General features: G+C 39.2%; 1 protein-coding gene across 6 annotated transcripts in view; it reads right to left on the bottom strand.

Moving 5' to 3' along the window:
* Nucleotides 1–20,398, bottom strand: part of LOC134211662 (uncharacterized) — a 353,136-nt gene that overhangs the window by 132,188 nt on the left and 200,550 nt on the right. For all 6 annotated transcript variants that reach the window (XM_062688770.1, XM_062688773.1, XM_062688772.1 and 3 more), the window contains one exon: nt 10,672–10,811. In XM_062688770.1, the coding sequence (XP_062544754.1) occupies nt 10,672–10,811 (140 nt within the window). The remainder of the gene's footprint in view (nt 1–10,671; nt 10,812–20,398) is intronic.

Genomic DNA, 20,398 nt, shown 5'->3' with positions numbered 1-20,398 from the left:
TCACGAGAGTTGAGTTCTCCTCAACCGCTTATTTCCGATGTAAGGACTGCTGCCTCAGTATCTCCGAATATTTTGGTATACTACCAAAACGTCGGCGGAATCAATAGCTCTATTGCCGAATACCATCTAAGAATTGGTTCAAAAGTATGCACATTACATATCGAACGACCAACACGGGTTTATGCCTAAAAGATCGACGACTACTAACGTAACGTGTTTCACTTCCTTTGTAATTCGACAAATGGAGAGTGGCCATCAGGTGGATGCCATTTATACAGACCTTTCCGCAGCATTCGACAAGATGAATCATCAGATCGCCATTGCGAAATTTGACAAATTAGGCAATAAATAGGTTGGCTTCAATCCTATTTAACTGAACGGAGTATGGCGGTTAAAATCGGAGGTCACATTTCACTGCCCTTTCCGGTTTGCAGCCATTTGGGTCCGTTTTTATTCCTGTTGTATATGAACGACGTTAATTTTGTGCTCAAACTATCGTATGCCGACGACATGAAGCTATATTACTCTATAAAGCATCCTCAAGATGCAATGTTTCTGCAACAACAATTCGAAGTGTTTGCTGAATGGTGCCGCATAAATCGAATGACATTAAATGTCGCAAAATGTTCTGTCATATCCTTGGGCCGCAAATATTCGCTCTTCCTATTCGACTACGCTTTGGGAGATATTCAGCTTCAACGCGAATCGACAGTCAAGGATCTCGGAGTTTTGATCAACTCGAAAATGACATTCAAGGATCATGTAGCATATATCGTTTCGAAGGCATCTTCACAACTAGGCTTCCTGTTTCGCTTTGCCAAGAAATTTCGGGATGTGTACTGTCTGAAATCACTGCAACCGTTCGCCCAATCTTGGAGTACTCGTCAGTTGTCTGGGCTCCGTATTACCAAAACGATGCTCAGCGCATCGAAGCTATCCAGAGGAAATTCGTGCGCTTTCTCTGCGACATCTAAGGGGGAGAGATCCGCTCAACCTACCAAGGTACAGTAGCCGTTGTCAGCTTATTAACCTCGACTCTCTTGATGCAAGTCGTAACGTGGCTAAGGCCTGCTTTATCGGCGATCTTCTCCAAGGAAACATTGACTGTTCTACGTTACTCAGTTTGCTGGACATCAACACTCGCCACCTTAATCTCCGATCAAACTCGTTCATCAATCTCCCTGCAGCCAGAACTAACTATGGACTACATGAGCCGGTCCGAAGCATGTCCCGCTTATTCAATACGTGTTATTCTGTGTTTGATTTTAATGTGTCGCGAGAAACAAATAAGTGTAATTTTCAATATTTTTTTCGCTCTTGACTATAAGCTAACGTATGTACGTAGTTAATGTATTTATTTTAAGATAGCGGTCATTGGGGTGTCTATTTCACCTGTTGACAATAAATCATAATAAAAAAAACATCTGAGTATGGTACATAAGGTTGAATGTAAAGTAATTATTATATAAATGTTTTGGAACAAATATGGCTGTTGATTGTATATAATCTTCTTTAAATTAAATCGCATTAGAATGCAATTTAAAAACTACACTACGTTCGTTGTCAGGAGCACAAATCTCCAAAAGCAAGTGACAAGTATCAGTGGAAAACTGTTATTCTTCTTACCAATATCGAAGGAGTAATACCAAAAATTAATATACTAAATACTTCAGGCATAACATACTCTATTATTACAATACCAGACGCAAGACAAATTATTTTTTGTTTGGTATCAAAATACTTAAGCAAGAATTCTGCATATTAATTTTTGGTATTTTACCTCTTATGCAAGCCAAGTTCATACCAACTTCTGTTATCCAAGTCGTCGCTCTTGCTCGGGAAATGCGAAGTAAAGACTAAGGCGGCTATAATGGACTCTGTTGCGATTATCCTTTATCTATTAATGCACATCATTTTACCTAGCTAACAATCTAAGTGAAAAATAATGTATGTAGGAGCTAAATAGAGTTATTTATTATTTACAATGAGGTACACTGTAAGAAGTAAAACGAGTTGGGGATTTTGCACTCCGAAAAACTTATACTAACTTAAATTTAAGCTCATGGAATTCGTTAAAAGTATTTTGGAAATCCATGTTTTTTTTCGAAATTTAAATATAAAATATGAATATCCGAAAGCAATTTGATATATTGCGAACAAAATGTAACTCAATTACTAATACCTTCTAGTATTAAATTGTTAATTATTTATTATTATTATTTTCATTATTATTAATTATTTAATTATGAATAATCTATATAAAATTGCTAACGATCTTTAAATCTGTTGGCACTCTACGCATTTTTAAATAATGATACTATATAAGTAGATATAATAATGGTATGAAAACTAAAGGAGCTCTAAATTTCAAAAAAGGATTATTAGAAATTAAGGCTATGTGAGTGTTTATGGAGATTTTATACCAATCATTAGCTGCTGATAGTTATATGAGCTGAAATGTAGAAATTACTGAAGCAGCACTCCTGTTTCCCACAACTTGCTCACGTTTTACAGTGCACCTTAATAACAGCGGTGACGGTTGCTTGCATATTATGAATATCGTTTAACATTCACGATTGATACATATCTATTTGTAACGTGAGATAAATTGGATCATACGCGATGAAGCACACCAAATTTGCTTATGCTGATCTATTTGTGTTTCTATGGTAAGCAAAAGATAAATTTCAAAAGCGAGTCGTATTTCCTATGGATATTCGCACACACACGCACATACGCATATACAAACATAATTGATTACAACCATAGTTATACTCATAGAGCACACTGCTATCGAACACTACTAACACTCAAGCTTAGCGTGGATATGTTTTATTCAGGTCAGGTCAAGCAAACTATTGTCACGCAAATTTAGATTACCTCATAGTTAGTACTGTTGAAACCGCGTGGTACATTTGGTTTGTTTTTGGTGTACTTTTGGTTTTGTAATCAAACAATGAGAAGCAAAAAAGAAAGCATGTGAAAAGTGATGAATATTTAATGTTTGTCGCAAAATTAAGTCAATTGTTTTCCTTGAAACTATTGCTTGAAGCTTTCAAAGTTCATTATGGCGTGCGAATTTTTCTATATTAGAGTACCCGTTATTCGAGCTGTGTGATGCTTTACAAAATATCAATGGACTCATTCACGAATTACACCCCTTGTAATTTTTTTGTGCGAGAAGTTTCAAAAATGTATATGGGCTGAAACTCTCGGATAAAACCCCTCCCATCTCCTGAAGCGTTATGTAAGTTGTGAATGAGCCTCAGTGTGCATCGTTTATTTTTGCATGTTTTGCCTGACAGAAATTTATACAAAATGACGGAATAAACATCTTAGCAGAAAAATATGAAGAAAAATGGGTGATATGATTCATATTGAATGAAATCCAAACTAATGTGACTTTTCCCGTTAAGCCCCCTTAATTAAAACTGAAACATTTCAACAAAAAGCTTTTGAGTTTAATCAATTACGGCTGTTAATCTCGAAAAATATAGTGTATGGTTTCTTTTAAAAGTAAAAATGTGGCTTTTTCAACGCAAACGTGTTTCAGGATAATGTATTACGTTTTATTTCTTATTGATATACCACATACCCATACTTGATGAAGATAACTGTTGGATAGATTATGCACGATTACAGATAGTCACGATTGGTACAGACAACGATCTGCGTATTGGATAGTATGTATAGTTGGAATTGATAATACTCGTCATCATTTGAACAGTAGTGCTAAGCGAAGCACCTTTTAAAGACTAAGTTATAGCAGTCACCAAAATCAATGAGTTCTCGAAGGGCCAATTTCCTGCACATAAAACTCATTCTCACGAGGAACATAGAAGAAGATACAATTGGCAACAAACTACGCGACAAAGAAAGGAGTAAGATTATACTATCGACAGACATATGATTTCCGCACAATGATTTTCGTATCACGCTGTACGCGTACAGTGGCAAGATGACATACATCTTTTCACCGTTGTATCTATTTGACAGTTTGTTTTGAAACTGATTCTACCACTTTCCAAAACTATATTCTTCATCGAAATGTATAGAAATCATAAACTGTTACTGTAATTTTATGAGTACAGAGTATTACACAATATTTACCCATATTTTTTTTTTAATAAATTGTGAATTCGCGTCAGCAGTTTATTCATCGAAATGAAAACGTCATAGTTTTCTAATTCTTCGTATAGGTATTTTAGCAGAAATATGCGAGTTCTTGCAAATATTCCGCAGGGCAATTATTTCTGCGGACGTTAACCACTCTATTCTATGGTTTGGGGTGATTTCAGTGCAAACGGCACTGATCGGCACTGATTCATTTGGACATTTTTTAGGATAAATCCAGCACCGTTCAATTGAGTCATAGATCCAATTTTGAATTTATCCAAAACAACGGTACAAAGCATTCTTCCCATCTAAAAAATAGTTGCTGATTAATGGCGAATCAAAAATCCCACATCCTTCCCAATCCCCAGACCTCATTCCAATTAAAACCCATGGGATCCTTGCACAAAATGTTCGAAATCCCACGATACAGAACTCAAACCATAGAGTATCATACAAAAGTGACGGTAGATCTTCCCGGAAACAACACAAAAACTGGCATAATCAATAGGAAGACATCTTCAGAGCATAATTGTAGCAAATAATGGGCTTACGAATAATTATTTTGCCAATGCAATGTTGTGAAAAATTTCATCCGGAATTGCAGAAAAACGATTTTTACTCATTCAGCTTGCAAATGTTTGTTTTTATTTCAAATGTCAAACGGCGTATTTGTCATTTCAAACAACAAATTATGTTCTGTTTCATACAATACAATGGTCGAAGGGCAGGGTACGGAAATCATCGTGCTATCGTGATACCAGCGTGATTCTGGGTGACAGACATATGATTTTATGCTGTACAGTGATATTGGTATCATATATGTGTCACAAGTATTAGATGCTTGAAACATACAACTGCAAGAAGCTTAGCTCCGCAAGTTGTGACAAAAGCAATGAAGAACATCTTCGCAGCTTGCACGTTGTGGTGTGATCCCGGGAGATGCAAAACAATTTTGCGTGAAAATTTAGAAGAATATCTCGTGGAAAATGAGGGGAACTTTTCGTGGAAAATCAGAGCAATTTCCTTCGGAAATTCAAAAGAACTTCTCGTGGAAATTTGTAATCAAGTTAGCATTTGGACTATCATTATACCCTTGCTATGCCTACGCCTTTATTTTAGTCACTAGAATTTGTATTGATCCTCAGTTGAAGCTACACACGATACGAACTTTCTTCTAAATTTGGAATATAATTCTGGGTGAGTGCGAGATCAATCGTGTTTCGTATCGGATGAAGAATTTTCACGAAATCCGGGCGTTCAGTTCTGTTTTGTGCGGTTAGAAAGTACATTAACCGGAGCGCGATCGATCGTGTTTCGTACCGGACACAGAACATTCGCGAAATTCGGATTGTAAGTCCAGTTCTGTGCAATCGGAAAATTACATGAATCAATGCACGATTAATCATGTTTCGTATCGGACGTAGTACTTAAGCGAGATCCGGGTGATTAGCTCTGTTTTGTGCGTTCGGAAAGTAAATTAATTAGAACATTCGCTACACACTTAGTTCAGCTCGACATTTGTTGATTCTTTTGCCGAGACCAAACAGGCGAGCGCTCGGCTAGTAACTTTTTGCTGATATCTCAGCTGAACAAGTAATTTGTTTACTGCGGCTCTTAAAGGAGCCGCCTTAATGATACGTCCATTTAGCTGATATTTCAGCAAACGAACTTAAACTGAGATTCGTACAGCCGAGATCGGTGAAAATATTTGAGTGTGTATATTTGGTTCTGTGTTGAGTGCATGATTGATTATGTTGCAATTAGCACGCAGAACGGTTGCGCGATCGGAGATATTTTGTTTAGCGTTGCGTGGTCCGCAAATCAAACCAATTAGCTCTCTTATTCAATTTGCATTTAATATAATTCACAACCATAATCGCATCACTTACCAAAGTGAATCCAGATAATATATCTTTTAAAGCTAATATCATACCATATCGGTCTCTAATAGCAATAAGAGTGGAACTAAAAATCCTTCCTTCCTCATATGACCGTAAGGAAGTGGCCGGCACCATTATTGACTATAATACGTAAGCTTCTGAAACGTGTACATTGAGAATGAACAGCTTATCACAAGACCTATATACATGGTTCTCTGTACAGCTTCGCAAGTTCTAGTCAATCACGGAGTAGCAACTACGTTTTGTACGGTCATAATGCTCATGCCTATGCTCATGCTCGTTTTGGTAACCAATTCTAAGAAGTTGTGGACTCGACCACTGAGTATTCGGGGCACGGAATCCCTCAATTTCACTACGAGAATTGATAAAAACTTGACGGGGACAAAATGTAAAAAGTCGAAGGGACAGGAGATCCAAAGACAATAGGTCGAAGGGATTAATGGGCGAAAAGGACAAAAGGTCTAAAAGGACCAAACGTAGAAAGAAAAAAAAGTTCAAAGAGACAGATATTGAAAAGGACAAAAGGTCGGAACGGACTTCCTCCTCTCTTCTTACTTGCACCTTATTCTTGTTACGTTCTTCCATCTGCTTTTTCTTCATTCTTCTTCCTTCTTTTCTTATTTATTATTTCTTTTCTTCCTTCTTCCTTCTGCCACTTTCTTCATAATTATTCCTTCTTCAATCCTAATTCTGTACTCTTCATTCTGCAATCTTCCTACTTCCTCCTTCCTTCTTCCATCTTCCATCTACCTTCTCCTTTTTCCTTCATTTCCTTCATTCTTCTCCTTCCTTCTTCCTTCTTTCTTCTTTTTTTCTTTTTATTTCTTCCTTTTTCTGCCTCCTTCCTTATTCCTTCTTGTTTTACCTTTTGTACTGATCGACCTTTCGTCCTTTTAAACCTTTTGACCTTTCGGCGTTTTGTCTTTCGCCCGTTTGTCATAGATTCAATCATGACGGAAGATGCTTCTAAAGCGGCAGTAGAAATATCGGAATTCGACAATATCGGAGGCGGACAAGAAGGTCAATCTTTCTTCGAGCCGATTTCCTTGAAGTTGTCTGTGAAAAACGAAAGGCGCGGTAGTGATGGAACGAGTGAAGTCTCGCAAGGCCTGGCGGGACTGTCGGGGGTCAGATACCTCTGCGGCATCTCAGAAATAGGAGACACGAAAGTCTCGCTGGCAGGAGTGTAGGGGGTTGATGCTTCTGCAGCACCTCAGAAATAGAAGACATGTAAGACAGATGGTGCCACGCTGTTGCAGGATGTGGTGACCACCACACTGAGTGAGGACTATCTGGACTACGAAATTTCAACAGGTAGGTACCTCCTGCAAGGTACCTGGGAGATAAACTGTTATCAGTATCCAAGCCCGAGTAGGCGAGCCTTGGGGCACTAGTAATGCGCTGGTTGTTCCACGACCAAACGGATGCACAGGAGGTGCAGAAAATGAAGACATAAGGGAGATGGGGGTATTACAAGTAGTCACCTCCAGCTTGATAGACAAGTGGTATTACTCCGGTGCAGGACGGATGATTACAATACTAATTGAGGACCAACTGCGTCGTAAGATGCCAACTCGGAGTACCTCCTGCAAGGTACCTGGCCGTCTACTTGTTGGTGGTCTCGCAGCTCAGATGGGTGAGTGTTAGGGCGCATATGGTGACAGTGTGTCTTTATGCACGGGGTGTGCATGGAAAGTACATGGAGAACTGAGGCTTTATGTACGTCATGTGTCGTTTTGGGAGGAGTACATTAAGTACTGTTTATCCTCCAGAAATAATAATGTGAGGTAGTCCCGGGAGATCAGGGCATTAGAAGAGAGGAACCTCTCAAAGAACCTTCCGCTACTTGAGTGGGTTTAGTGGCTCCGGCTGTCCGTCAATCCCATTCCCTGAGCGATAATTGCAGGTATCTGTATACAGATTTGCCCTCATCACTCTATATAAACAAGACATGGCTGAAGAGGGGAAGCATCATCAATAAGGCACGAGCGACAAGTCTACAAGAGATTAGGTAATACGGATATGATCAGGTTCGAAGAAATTTGCGGCGAGTACCACCGATGCGACAAGAAAAGGTACACTGAAGAACTTCCAAACGAACCAAACGTGACAACTGAAAACAGGGAATTATGATCATGTCTGTCACACAGAAAAACGAAAAATACCTAAATAAAGATTTAAAAATAAACACAGAAAAACCATGAAACGATCTTCAAGCCGGATCGAGCGATCACCTAGTGATCGACGCTGCAGTGTTCTCGTCGTTTTGCAAATTGTCCAGACCCATCTTCATCAACGATTCTGAGGATGGCCAAACTTTGGAAGCACGGAAGAGACATCATCGAAGAATTGAGCAACAAAGCTAATTACAACAAGTTCAACGAAGTTCTGTTTAAATTGGATCTGCTAGATAAACAGATGTTGGTTGAGAAACTTGCCAAGGGTGGTATCTCGGTGCTGTTCTGCGATAATGAAGCTACTTTGTGGAAGGATTAGTCGATTGTTGCTATGACATATCTGAGAGGAAGTCTTTACGATTTGGATGATATATTCAAAACTTGAATTCATGTCAAGCTAAGGAGAGTTCTTTACGTCATTGCAGGACGGGCCACCTCAAGCAAACTCCACCACAGTACTCTTTGGTTCGATTAGTTCCCCTGCGTGCAACGGTTCACGCCAGACGAAGGATACCCAGATCTAAATGACGGTATCGAATACTCCACAACAGAACGGTTGGCATATCGGTTTAAACGAGCCCTCCACGAAAAGGTCCGTGTGATGCTTCTGGACTCCCGAATTGGACTGGACTGGAATGCCGAAAGTAATGTTGAGCTGCGTTCATTGGTGGTTATCTTTTCAACCGAAGTTCAACGGATGCCAGCCAAAAAACGTGAATGAATAGAAAGACGAGTCGGCAGCACCGGCGCTTGCTTCGCATATAGAACATCCCGAATCTAGAGGACAATAGTCAGTGAGGGACAGCGATCGGGATCGTACAGTACCCCGTAAGCTACTAGATGTTCTAAATGTTCCCAAATGAAAATGTTCTTGATATGTTTGGCAAGATTGCCCATCTAGACGACAGAGACGATTGGATGCGTGCTATACCGAGCGAATTAGAAATTTTGGAGAAAACTAAGTATGACCTGTCTGAAAAAAAAATTGACGCCACTCAACATATTCTGGATGACGGAAGAAACCATGGACCATCGCCGGGTTGAAGCAATCGCTGAGATGCTGGAACGACCGGTTTAATGAAGCAATTTTCAAAACGGGCTTCAAAAGTTCAACACAACACAAAAGGTTGTACACGAAGCTTGTGTTGCCGCAATCAATCGAAACTTTGATGTTTGAGATGTGGGACTGTGGAGAGCTTTCAACACTTTTTAGGAATGAGGATCAAATACAACCGTAAAAACGGACAGCTGGAGTTATCTCAAGATGCAGTCATCCATAAGCTGATAACCCATTTCGGAATATTCGACTGTAATCCAGTGAAAACCCTGATAGAGAAAGGTCTTAACGATGGAAAGGTTAAAACGAGAAAAACAACAACAAACAAGTTCCAACAACAGCTAAACACCGAGAATTGGAAAGCCCCGAAGTGAATCGTACGCTACTTTCAACGTACTAAGAAACTCATATTGCGGAATTTTACAAGCCGACTATTGATAAGATTTGTAGCAATTCTTGAAAACTGAGCGTCCGATACTGAAGATTGGAAGTCCACAATTGGATTTGTTTAACGAGTGTTTGGGTGTAAGTATGTGGTGTAAGGTCTTCTGGTACTGTAAATAGCACACCACTATCACTACTGAGGTGAGGTGGACTGCGTTGCACACAATGCAGCAGTTGTAGGATCCGTGGGGCTGCAAGGAATATTTGATGATTCTTCAAGAATCGATCAGATCCATCACAATTTAAGAAGACAACAGAATATGCATGTTTATGACGAAAAATATGGAGACAAAGCGCACAAAACACACAGATATCAGGCATCATTTTGTGCGTCACCATGTGGCCTCAGGGACGATGAAGATTGAACTCATTAGGAGTCAAGATCAACATTATGTTCACAAAAATCCTGGATTTTCCGATCTAGTGGGGTGAAATTAATTTAGTAATAGAATAATTAAGATACCTTAACATTTTGTTATTTTTCACAACAGTTTATTCACAATAAATCTCACTTATTTATTCCGACATTCCATTTAAAAAAATAGAAAGAAATACCCATGGAAATTCATACAAACTCCAATGGAAATTTAGAAGAATTTCCCATGAAAATTTAAAACAAATCCGAGATATGGAAGAATCACAAAAGAAAATTTAGAAATTTTATAGATTCTCTTGTTGAAAGTCGAAGTAATTTCCTGTAGAAATTTGAAAAGAAGAATTCCCTTGAAAATTCAAGAAACAAAAATAGGTGGAAAATCAGGAGAATTTCTCGTTCCCCGAAAATCAAAATAATAAAATTCATTGTTGATGAAAGGAAAGTTATCTAAATTACTTAATCTAGATTTATTGCATCAAAGGAAAAGATGTTTTATTACTTCAAATTAAGGTATTTATCATGCGTTTCTTGGCACTGTTGGCCACGATAAAGTGACTTTCTACACACATAAACACAAAAACGTAAACTTTCGGTACTCACCTATCGTTTGCTGAACCGGCCGGCTTCAGACTTCTGAACGCTTTTAACCACTTAGTCTTCATTGAGGAAGAACTAGAAGAAGACATTTTACGTTCACCGCGAGGTGAACCAGGATCTATTCTACCCAAAAACAATTCTTTCTGTAACGAGAAGAAACGGTGAAACGGAAGAAAAAGAGAGAAGAAAAGAATGATTTGAAAAGAACGTTCATCTACTTCTAGGAAACTAAGGTTGATTTAGATAAAGTGTTGCGCTTTGATGTGAACTATGCTAAGTATGTGACTAAGTAGAAACTGCTATTGCTATAAAACTATACCGATTCGATTTATTTTCCATCTAGCGTGACAGGGGAGTAAGACGGATGACTCGAACTCAGTCAAATTCTACTGCCCATAATAAATTTATCTATACTAAAACTATTTTCCCATGTGTTTCTTTTGGTCCAACACGTAGGTGGACACAATAAGTGAATGGTCAATGGAAACTACCAACAAAAGTATCTGGTTACGTAAATCAAATTACATTCAAACAGCACACATTCTATTCTACCAGCAGCTTCGGGACCAGATTGCAGAGCACAAAGCAACTTTTCATTTATTGGCTCTACGGATTCATTCTGAGTGTGGGTTTGTATGCAAAAACAGTAAACATTTTGTTCCGGGTTTTCAATCGATGCAAATTTGCACTATATCCATCTACAGATATTTGCGCATTTATTCAAAACAAGTTCAATTTATTCATGTGATACATGGTAAATAGGAACTAATTGTCGTCAAAATTTATGGCGCCAGTGAGCTTTAGAAGTTCAGAGACTTCACTTTAACATAACTAGTAATTCATTGATTTCAGTATTTTTATTCAAAACTATTTTGAACTTAAAAAAAAATATTGCGACTATTCTACTGAAATACTACATCAGGAAAACACCGTACTTAGCACTACATGATTCAAATTGCCGGCAACCATAACACAACGAATTCACGGTAAATATGCCAGGGACTCGGAATCGTTTAAAATTCATAGAAAAATCAGTAAAGCATTCAAGTGTACGAGGCCACGGGTATCTGGCTTTGAAGTCAACTTTTACCTATTTATCGCTCGGTTCGTCTCCAGCCAAAGCGCTAGTCGCTTGGCGCTCCGGCCTCGACGGTACCTGAAAGCCTGGCGGGAGATGTCGAAAAATCGTATCAGATTCTCCATTAGACGACATGACCCTGGCACCGAACTCCGTGCGAAAGCGGAAGGGTGAACTTTGCGGAGAAGCTTTTTTCATTGATGAATGAAGCGACAGAAAAAAATAAGTAAACAGCATAAAAACGGCGTGGAGCTTTCATACCAACCAGCCGGTGTTTATCTGAAGCACAGTGGAAGTCCCATCGGGTAACGAGGATGAGCGTTGTAGACTCTCTGACGTTTGATTAAGTGTGTATTCCAAGATGCATATCTCATTTCTGTAAATGAGTGTGCTTGACCTGGATCTTGTCAGAATGCTTTTCAACTGAATAGAATGGGGGGAGAGCAGAAAAGAATTTACCGGCCCAGTTGATTGTGATCCCAGTTGAAAGTTTATTAGAACAAAGAGTAACTGTGTTTATTAAACTTTTTCTTTACAAACAGATATCAATAGTGGATATATTAATGATTTGATTCGTTGAAAGAGAGAAATTTGCTTTATTCAAAGTATATTGTCGTTATCAGTTTCCACTATGAACGGATAAAAATGAAATTTTAAACAAAAGTCAGTATTATTTAAAATCTCAAATCTGTTTCAACATGTCGTTTGTACTCATGTTGGTCCATGTAATACAAAAACAAACATTTGAACCAACAGCTTTTCATGGATATATTCCATCGTGTTGGTGATACCAATTCCGACTGCAAGTGCCATCAAAATCAATCCGTAAAGATCTGTTTTAATCCTTTCCGAATCGACACGCTTCGGTTCGCCTTGTATCAGTGGTCTCACCCGTGCGGCTGAAATCTGTGGCTGCTGCAGAATGAATAAATTGCGCCACAAAACGGTGAAATGAGAGGCACAATTTCTTCGGCAATCGAGCTCGTTAAAAAAATCTTATAGTCCTGGTCTCTTTTAGAGGTTTCGTGGTTTTAGAAAATTGCTTTTATCTCGAGTGTGCTGTTTGGTTAAAGGGAAAAACGGAGAGGACAAAATTTCATGAACGAAACCTCTTTATTCCTTTCGGAAATACATGTGAATGCGACAGACTAGGAAAACTGAATTCATTCACGGAGGGAACAATAAGTTTTGCTTCGGGCTGTTTAATGACAGGAACTGAATAAAGTAGCAATGTTAATTGCCAATATGAAAAGTTAATTTGAAGAGGACCTAATTTTAAGACCAAAAGCGTTGGATCAATTCGAAGAAGGCGAGTATTATTTTCAGTCAGACTTGTAAGATCTTTTCAGGCAGGTTTCTTGATTTGGTGGTGAGTTTGTGCAAAATACAAATAGGCTATCAAATTGACTACCTACCAAAAGTACATCAAATACTTCGAGTAAAAGTGGTTTTCCCGTTTTATGGGGAACGACATATGTGTGATATTAATTTACCAGGTTTTTGGACACATTGGCATTTTGATGCTTTCTGATCACATTGAACACGTCCAGAAGTATCCCGGAGAACCCTCAAGAAACTGGCCAAATTTCGATTAGCTCTGCAGCCCAACTTGCTACGTGAATTGAAGATTTTGAAAGGAATGTGAAACTTTGTATGCCTTTGGAAAAATGGGTCACGTCCAGAAAGGTTCTGGGGAAACTGATTTCCACAGGATGATGGATAAACTTTCATTAGATCCGAAACCCGCATTGTCGCCTATCTTTAAGATTTTGAAAGACTAGCCCAACATATGAAGTGTTGATGCTTTCTGGTCACATTGTCCACTTCCGGAAGCATTCCTAAGAACCCTCAGGAAATTGGCCGAATTTTGATAAGCTCCAGAATCCATCTTGCGACGTATCAAACTTTATACATAAGTATGGAAGAAAAACCCAACAGATGGAATTATGATAGTTTTTGGACATATTAGTCACGGCCGGGAATATTCCTGGGAACCTGGCTCTCTTGGAGACGTGGTCAATTTTTGATTAGCTGCGATACGCATATTATTTCTTACACCGAAAGACATACAAACTCAGTTTTTATTTGTGCAACTTGGCAAAAATCCACATAGCCGTGTTCCAGCTAAATGAAAAGCTGATATCCCGACAAATGACCTTTGTCAGCTGATTTTCGGCAAATTATTTGCTGATTTTCAGATTGACATTCAGCAAAAAACATGTTTGCTGAATCTCGGTAAAAGTTTATATTGCTGATATCTTGGTAAAAAATAAGTGTGTCCTGCAGATAGAACTTTGATAAATGTTGTACACGTAGGTCACGTCATGAACTTAGTTTTCTCTGGCTACGTTCGGAAATATACTTGCCAGCCAGGAAATTGACAAATTTCTATTGGCTTCAAATCCCATCACACCATGTATCAAACAGCATGATTTTGAAAGATAAGTTCAACAGATTTCTTCCCATTTTGGTCACGTCGTGAAAGAACCAGCCACAATCGGGTGGACATCCAACCAAGTTTGCGACAAGAATGTTTGAAGGGTTCTGTAATGTTTGCCCCAACCACATAGTAGAAACAAATCCAATTAGTCAGTCAGCAATAGAACAAAAATCTATTATGGAACAGCGTTTGGTAAAACCTTCATTCGATCAGCTACATTTGAACGGGACTCAGCAGCACAAGACTAGCGCGTTTCCTAAAATTGATTCGCGAATCTACAGTCTAGTGACCGAGGATAACCCGAACTGTCTCGATCATTCGGCGCATATACAAGTGAATGAAATTCAGTGCGCTGGCGAAATCAAATCATTCAAACAAAACATTCGGACGTACATGTTGACCGTTATTCCGACACAACGCGTGCTCAAATATATGCTTTGCCCCTCGAAACTGGTCGCACGTCACGTGCTACTCAATGAAGTACAATTGATCCAAAAAACTGGTCAATTTCCTTTGGTAATAACCGCCACTACTGATGGGGAAAATCACACTCGGCTTAAACGGTGTTTGAAAGCAAATGCTTCTGAAGTACTTCGAAGTCATTTTTCTTTGTCTAAGTTGGAGTTAACACTTATACACATGCTGTTGCTTCTATATGAGCGTCCCGAACTTCTGATGGACATGTCATTGGACAGAGTACGTTCGACCCCAACGCAGAGAGCCATCAAAACAGAATCTTTCATCGAGTTTGTGTTGGTTGAACAATGCTTGTGCACCCAACTGGAAGCTGTGGAAGATTGCCATTTGAAAAATCCTTGGATTAAACTGAAATTTCCAGTGGAATCAACGAGAAAGTTGCCTCGCTATGGACGTTTTGTAAACAGAAGTATTCGAAGGTTCATTTTGAAACAGTTGATGAGCTAGTTATATTAGCGAGTACGAGTAATTCGTATACTAATGCTGAAGTGTGTTTGATGAACATAAATGTGCAAACCGGAGGAATAAGCAATAGCGATGAAGGTGATAACACTATTAAGAAACAAGAGCAAAGTGACCCGAGTTGTAATTGTACAGTACATCAACATGTTTTTCGAAAACGCGGCAGATTGAAGACTCTTCTCTCCATCGACAATCGTTGGAGATTAGCTTTAATTTATAAATACGGTCGTAGTAATTAGCTGGAACACGATGCAAGAAACTTTGAGGATTCGGAGAAATATGAAAATGATGGATATAAAGTACGACACCGTCCGATCTTTCATTGGAGCCATACTGGAGCTATTTCGAATACATTTCCATTGCGTATCGAAAAGGTGGGACAGAATATTCATCGATCATCGTATGGCCTTTCTATGTTTCGTGCAGTGCCCGTTATTTGAATGATTATGAAGGAAAAAAATGAATTTGTACTTAGTCTTAAGATTTAGTATGCTCCTATATTCAAAATTGTAAAACTGAACCCGGTGACCAATGTTACGGGGGGGAGTATGTTGCCGCTGGCAGCACTGCCAATGCTTCGTAATATAATGAATTATGAAATGCATTCAAATGTCACGAGTGACAGCAACCAATTTGAAAGAAAAGATAAATAAGGAAAAGAAGATATAATTCCATGGATATCATGGGTCAGAATAGTTACGGTCTATTTGTAATCCAATTTACCTAAACTTCAAAATAATGTGAGCAAAAATGTAAGCACCCGGAATTATGAAGACGTTCCAGTCCTAAAAAAATATGCAAATCGGATATAACACATAACACATAACTATTACCGCAAATATTACCATTTACTCAGAATGCTCTGCAATGGGACACTACCCCGAATAAGATACTGTATCAAATTAGAACAATTTCCAATGTCACATGAGTTGAATTGGTAGATATTGCAATTTAGAACGTACAGTGTGACTGTCGTTAGTTGATTAATTCAGAAAATTTTGTTTTTTTTGTAACATTGGTAATTGGTTGGGGTTCGTCGATTATATTTTTTTTTCTACGTTCGCGTTGAAATTATTTACATGTTTCATGTTTTTTTTTCCCTGTTGGGTATTTTAATCACTGCGACCATTTGTTAGATCTATTGTGATATATGCCCCATTTCATATAGCTTTGTCAAGTTGACGCATCATTGCTATGTAGAGCAATTGCATCACCTTGACTACCAGCGTCTTCCCAATACGGTATTATGGTTCTGATGAATCGCACTACCAAATTGGGACTTGTTCTCCAAACTTCAGAGGGTTCTATCAGCCCCCTGTTGAAGAACTGTAATCTTTTTCTAAAAATTGCCGGACAATGGCATAACAGATGTTCCGAGTATTCCTCATGTATACCGCAGAAGCGACATACATCATCTTGAAGTTTTCCTAGCAGCTTCAAGTGATAACGGCTCGGGCAATGGCCTGTTACAAGACCTGTATATGTGTTAAGATCTTTTTTTGAAAGATCTAAGATTTTGCGAGTGATAAATACGTTTGGTGTGATGGAACGTTTAGACTGCCTCGCAATCAAGGTGTTCTTCCAAATGTCCTCTATTCTTGAATGTTCCCAAGATTTCAGTTCCATTCTAAGAGAACACGCAGATACACCACAAAAAGGTTCTGGACCTATGAATTGTCGAGATGAACCAAGTCTTGCCAGCATATCAGCTTGTTCATTGCCTTCAATGCCACAATGACCAGGAACCCAATATAGGTTCACTTTGTTACGACTACCCAAGGTTTGGAGTGACTGAACACATTCCCAAATGAGTTTAGATGTGCATCTTGCTGATTTCAGAGCATTCAATGCTGCTTGACTATCAGACATTATGCAAATATTTGAATGCCTGTAATTTCGACGTATGCATAAATTAGAGCATTCAAGAATAGCCTGAACTTCAGCTTGGAAAACAGATGGCCACTTTCCCATGGGAATCGAAATATTCGTCCCTGGGCCAGTCACGCCTGCTCCAACTTGATTGTTTAGTTTTGAACCATCGGTGTAAAACACAATCGATCCTGAACGAAGATTTGGTCCACCATTTGTCCATGTGCTTCGCTCAAGATTAATTACATCAAAACATCGATAAAAGTTGTATCTTCTTCTCATCCAATCATCGTTGTTTGTGATCAGTGAGTTGATACTTATTTTGTTTAGAATACTAAGATGTCCTGTTAGGTCACCTTCGAAGAGGTTTGAATCTCTTTTGATCTTCAAAGCACTCTTCTCTGCTTCTAATTGAATAAATTGATCCAATGGTAGCACGTGGAGCAAAGCGTCTAGTGCTGTGTTCGGCGTGCTTCTTATCGCACCAGTTATTGAAAGAGTAGCTAATCTTTGAAGTTTTCCCAACTTCTTCTGTACCACCCTTTCTTTTGTTTTTGGCCACCATACTAATGCGGCATATGATATTCTGGGTTTCACAATCGCCGTATAAATCCATTGAATCATTTTTGGCTTAAGTCCCCACTTTTTACCGAACGTCGCCTTACTTATCCATAAAGCATTTGTAGCTTTGCTTAATGCTTCTTCAAGATGTAAGTTCCAATTCAGCTTACTGTCAAGTCGAACGCCAAGATGCTTGACTGAGTTTGAAAGTTTCCAATCTGCTCCTTTCAGTTTTCATGTTTAGATAAGTTGGAATTTAGATTTATTACGACAATCTGATATTTTTAAGTCCCCATGTGTGTGTGTGTGTTTTTAGGAGAATATGGGCTCTAAAGGGCATACGAGCATATGGAGACGCATGGTGCATCGGTTCATCAACTCCTTTTTTTTTTTTTTTTTGTGTCTTTATTAAGGAGACTTTCAGCCCGAGGCTGGCTCGTCTCCGGTCATCAACTCCTTGTGACTAACCTATTTGTGCAAATCTGTGCAATCACGTATGTTAATTTAATGTTTGTACGCTTGGTTGTTCAAGTATGCTAGTAGAGTTTCTGTCTACTCCGGAACCTACCTCCGATTCTGGCTAGGAAATTCCTACGTCTAGCCTAGGCTCCGTAAGCGCACAATTAATTTGCCTCCCAAACGACACCAAAATAAATCCCACCACTGGGTCAAACAGCCACCATTCAGAGCGAACAATATTTCCAGCCGGGCAATATCAGCGAGAAACACTCCCCTTTGCAACCGCCGTTCACTCCTTAAATCACCCGAAATCACCCGTATCCTTGGGCACAGTTCTTTCTAAGTAAAATTACTTCGAACACCGACCGTTCTCATTAAAACACTATATTAAATATAAACTTAACTGCTACAAAAACTTCAACATAATACGGTATCCAAAATAACCGACCGAACCGATTTAATTTATAGTGTGTACTGGTCACTGGTATCTTCATCAGAGCAATCCAACCTTCCTCCGTTCTCTGATGAAGATATCAGTGACGTCATCGTTCTGAGCATAGTCCGACAGTGAGAGCTTATCTCCGTCGGTTGCTCTGTTGTCCACTATGGCATCTCTAGGCACCCGTCGGCTGGTCAGCTGCTATCATCATACAAAGAAGGCACAGCAGCAACGATCGTCCAACAGCGTAAAGCATTGTTTGCCTCTCCGTCCCATCCTTGTCGCCTTGAAAATGATTAGGCTTCGCCGGCAGAGCACAAGCAGAACAACGTCGATTGCTCACCGGGCGATAGATCCTCTGCAGATTAAAAGCGGTCTGGCTGCTGTTGGAGATCGCAGGCAAAACCACTGGTGTACACAGGGGGGCGAGCCCAAACAGTTTCCATTTCCCGGCCATTTTCGTTGTCCCGGGATTCGGGATCCCGGGATTTTCGGATGTTTCCTTAGAAAACTTATTTTTTGATTTAAAAACGATTTTATTCAATGTTCAAGGCAAGGATGTTAATTATCATTCAGTAATTTGCATTCGATCATTTAGTAGTTTGTCAATAACATATTCAAGAAGCTGAATTTCAAAATATGTTGTATGGTGGACTTCTAGTGCGAAGGTTTTTCTACAACTCTGCCTAATAGTTCGTTGTTTGAATTCCACTAGTAACGGAGCTATAGCTATAGTTTCAGTAATTTAGACTAAATGATAACAAAATTCCAATCATACTACTAAATGATCGAACGCAAATTACTGAATGATCGTTAACATCCTTGGTTCAAGGGTAAAGTTAATATTTTAGAAAGGCCACATAATACAGAGTTCAAATTGGAACTCAATTCAATTATAATTTGAATCGATTCTTTCGAAAAAAAAACGACTTCAAGAAGCAAATAAAATTCACGTTTTTCTCGGAAGGTAGAGTACCCGTTTGGAATATATGATCGTCAAGTCCGAGAAGAAGGGTTTACTGACGGTTAAAGTCGGCTTGACTGTTTGCATTGCTTTGAATATGCATTGGGTTTAGACAGTTGCTGGGATTGTATTTAATACCCTAGTGACGAAAGATGGAAGATGTACAGTAGAATCGTACTGGGCCTATAACCTATTGGAGATATGGGAACCCCCTCACAAAAAAATCACAATACTAGAGTATCCTCCAACCCATGGCAGGCTACTAATTGATACTTTCGCCAAGAGCTGCAGCTCTTCCTAATCTTGAACAGATCGGTTCCTAATCTTGATGTCCTTATGGTCCAGGAAGATTTCGGATTATCTACAGAAATGTAATCGCAGTCGCGGAATCATGCATTGGCTGCGAAAGTCATGGGTAGCGCCGTACAGAATTTAGTGGGAGATTCGAACTTTCGGTAGCTTGTTGGTCAGTAGGTGTCCAAGCGAAGCTTTGGTCAGGACCTGGTCAGCAGCAAGAACCAAAAAAATAGGCAGAGCATCGGAGTCGGGCCACTTGTACTTGCGCATGGGCTGGAAAGTTTGTTGTACGGACGTCGATTGGAAGAACATGAATTGGATCAAGAATTGTTTTGGAGGCAAGAAACTCAGGAAGATGTTGGGCGCCACGAGGAAATTAGCAAGGCGAATATCAGCTAGTGTACACAACCTCACTGTAGACGGGAGATGGGTAGGAAGCAGGCGCCAAAAATATGTAGCTGATCTTCTACTGTAGATACTTGTCGCTTAATTAATAGAGAGCTGTAGCTGCTGGAAAAAGTATCAGTCAGTAGCCCTCCATTGAGTGGTATAGGGGAATCTAATATTTCTGTAAAGGTGTTCTATTAACTATCTCCGGTATTTTCATTTCTGTTCCTCTCTTACTAGTTTAATAATAAGATGATATCGATTGTGCATCACAAAGAACCTTGGCTCCGTATACAT

The sequence above is a fragment of the Armigeres subalbatus genome, chromosome 2 (genome assembly GCF_024139115.2).
Source record: "Armigeres subalbatus isolate Guangzhou_Male chromosome 2, GZ_Asu_2, whole genome shotgun sequence".
NCBI classification, from domain to species: domain Eukaryota; kingdom Metazoa; phylum Arthropoda; class Insecta; order Diptera; family Culicidae; genus Armigeres; species Armigeres subalbatus.
Note: the sequence above shows the minus strand (reverse complement) of the source record. Positions and strands in the feature narration are given on the sequence as shown.